Source organism: Plasmodium fragile, assembly GCF_000956335.1.
Source record: "Plasmodium fragile strain nilgiri unplaced genomic scaffold supercont1.112, whole genome shotgun sequence".
Classification (NCBI taxonomy): domain Eukaryota; phylum Apicomplexa; class Aconoidasida; order Haemosporida; family Plasmodiidae; genus Plasmodium; species Plasmodium fragile.
The window spans coordinates 38,923-41,662 of NW_012192692.1; the positions used below are offsets into that span (position 1 = coordinate 38,923).

At 41.5% G+C, this 2,740-nt stretch overlaps 1 protein-coding gene across 1 annotated transcript; it reads left to right on the forward strand.

Annotated features, from left to right (window-relative positions):
• Positions 1–1,204: 1,204 nt before the first annotated feature.
• AK88_05290 (uncharacterized protein) lies at positions 1,205–2,641 on the forward strand (the record flags this gene model as incomplete). The annotated part of the gene is made up of 1 exon (XM_012482892.1): positions 1,205–2,641. The coding sequence occupies one exon, from the start codon at positions 1,205–1,207 to the stop codon at positions 2,639–2,641; it is 1,437 nt and encodes a 478-aa protein (XP_012338315.1).
• Positions 2,642–2,740: the final 99 nt, after the last annotated feature.

Below are 2,740 nucleotides of genomic sequence, written 5' to 3' on the forward strand. Positions count from 1 at the left end.
CGAGAAAAAAAAAAAAAAAAAAAAAAAAAAAAAAAAAAAAAAAAGAGGCAAGAAATCAGTCGATACGATATGGATGCGGACGGAATAGGAACGAATCGGAAACGCATGCGTATATATAACCCTTTTCCCATCGGCGACAAAGTAGCATTTTTTTCCCGATTCGTTTATCTGCATACGCGCACGTGCGCATGCAGAGTGCCACATATTCTTTTACGAATTGGCTCTATTTAAATCTGAGCTCCGTCTGGGGGATAAAATAATTCACATGTCAACCGGAAATGTTCTCACTTCTCGATCATAATAAAAGAAAAAAAAAATATACATAAGTATATATATACCGTAAGTGAACTGTTAAGTAAAAGTGCCCACTGCAGCTACAGAGGTGTGTAAAAGAAGTCCGTCTCTTCCATTTCTACATGGATGTATGTTCTTAAGTGTATGTAGAGATTCGCCGTTCCGGTGTGTTACTGTTTTTTTTTTTTTTTTTTTTTTTTTTAAATTGGACAAAGCCATGTGTTTAGGACAAATGCGCAGACATATGGGTGCTCATCGCAGAGGTTTAAAAGTAGCCGCAGAAATGCACAAAATTGCGTACAATTACCCAATATAAAATAAATTAATTTGTGACGAAATTGAGAAAAATGGAACGAGTCACGAATTTCTTATAAGCGCCCTGCTGTCTGCTGTGCTGGAAGGAATGAATTTCACGCCTTATGTGCTCATGGGTGAAAGAAGCAGCGGAGGGACTTTTCATATTCGCACGCATTTTATTAACAAGTGCTTATGTAGAAAGGGCGCAGTGGAATAGTAACATCCACTTCAGTACATGTGAAAATTGGAGAATGTACAAATGTGTAAGTTTGTACGAGTACTAATTATGCCCTTCGGGTATTGTGGACATCAAATTTGATATACTCCACGGATGATGATTTCTAACCCTCTCCTCATGTGAAACACGCAACGTTTCCTTTTCTCAACACGTTCTTCCCATCCTGGGACAGAAAACGACACCACATCGTGTATACATTGCGTTTATGCGATTTTCTTTATGTACGGAAAATATACCGGTTTTGCAAACAAAATTACTAACAGTGTATAGGAAAGACAAAGCAGTGTTTCTTCTCCTGGAGGCGAAATGTTTACCATTTATGAAATAATTAAAAAAAAAAAAAATTCATATTTTTGCCTGACCGGTTAAGGTAAAATGAGCACTTCCTTGCCTGATAATTCGGGAGAACATTTAGCTAGCTCGGATGGGGGAAAAAAAAAAAAGAAAAAAACACGCCATGTAAAGGATGATGGGGATGTTAAGCAGTGCCCCACAGGTGGTTCCCCTGTGGAGGAGGCAACAAAAAAGAGGGAAAGAAAAAGGGAAAAAAAAGAAAAAAAAGGAAATTTCCAAACTACACCAAATAGCCCAAATGTCGAAACCAGTGAAAGTAGCCCGAATGGCCCAAACAACATTGGAGCCAATGAAGGCGCAGGGGACCGATATGGGAAGGAACAGGACGAACAAATCGTTGAGGTCGAAGAGGCAGCTGACGTAAAGACACGAATAGAGGTCCCCAGTGAGGATCCACACACAAATCAAAGCGTTGAAAAAAAAAAGAAAAAAAAGAAGAAAAAGAAAAAGAAGAAAGGGGAAGGTGACGAGGAAGATGCTCATGAGGAAGCTGAAGAAGAAAGACAAATGTCAACAGCGCAGGAGGTGACGAAAAAAAAAATGGAGCCACAACACGAAGTACACATAAACAAAGTGAAGAGCGAAACAAATAATGCAAAAGATGTCTTGTCAAATGGGGAGAATAACGTTGAAGATGGAGCTCCAGGGACAGGAGGACACATTGTATGTGAGGGAGACCTTGCACAGGGTACTACGACAAGTACAACCCACAAAGGCAATAACGAGAGTGCAGAAATAAAATCTACCAGTGAGGAAATGAAAGGAGGAAGAGACAATTGTAGACTCCATAGTAGCAGTTCCAGTTGTGGTAGTGATGCACATGAGCAGGCGCAGGTAAAACGTAACCAAGGGGATACACAACTGAACGAAGCAGAGAATCATGTTGGTCAAAAAAAGGAACAGGAATCACAAAGTGCAGGAGTAGAATATCACAAACAAGAAAAAGAAAATAGGGACATTTCGGAAGGAGAGCTAAATGGCGAGGGACAATGTGAACAGGGCGCACTCGTCGAAATGGAGGCCATGCATAGTTTAAGGGATAGCGAGAAAAAAGGGGAAGAGCGGAAAAGGAAAAATAAGAAAAAAAAAGAGGGTCCCAGGAAGCGCGAGTCCAAAAGGAACAGAAGGGCGAAAGGTAAAGTGGGCTCGACGGAGGGCAAAACGAACGAGGCTGATAACGAGTCCGAGCCGGCAAAAGAAAAATCTACTGAAAAAAACGAAGAACTGCTTGTCGGAGCAGCGGGCGAAGTTGAAGGAAGCGTGGAATACGCAACTGACTCAATCGCCAGGATTATTAGCACGAAGGAGAGCGATTCAAACGGAGGGGCAACGCCCAGAGGAGGCTCCTTACAAAAAATGTGCCTTTCAAACGGTGTGAAACATCTAGGTATAAATGGAGCTCTTCCATTGTGCGTTAAATGTTCAGCACTGAATGAGGATGTGCGCGCAGCTGATTAGGAATCTTGTGCTTTAAGCGATGGCTCTTGTAGAAGCACGCACCCAGGTGGCACTTCCCCACGTGTAGACAAACAAATATATACACCCCTTTTTTTTTTT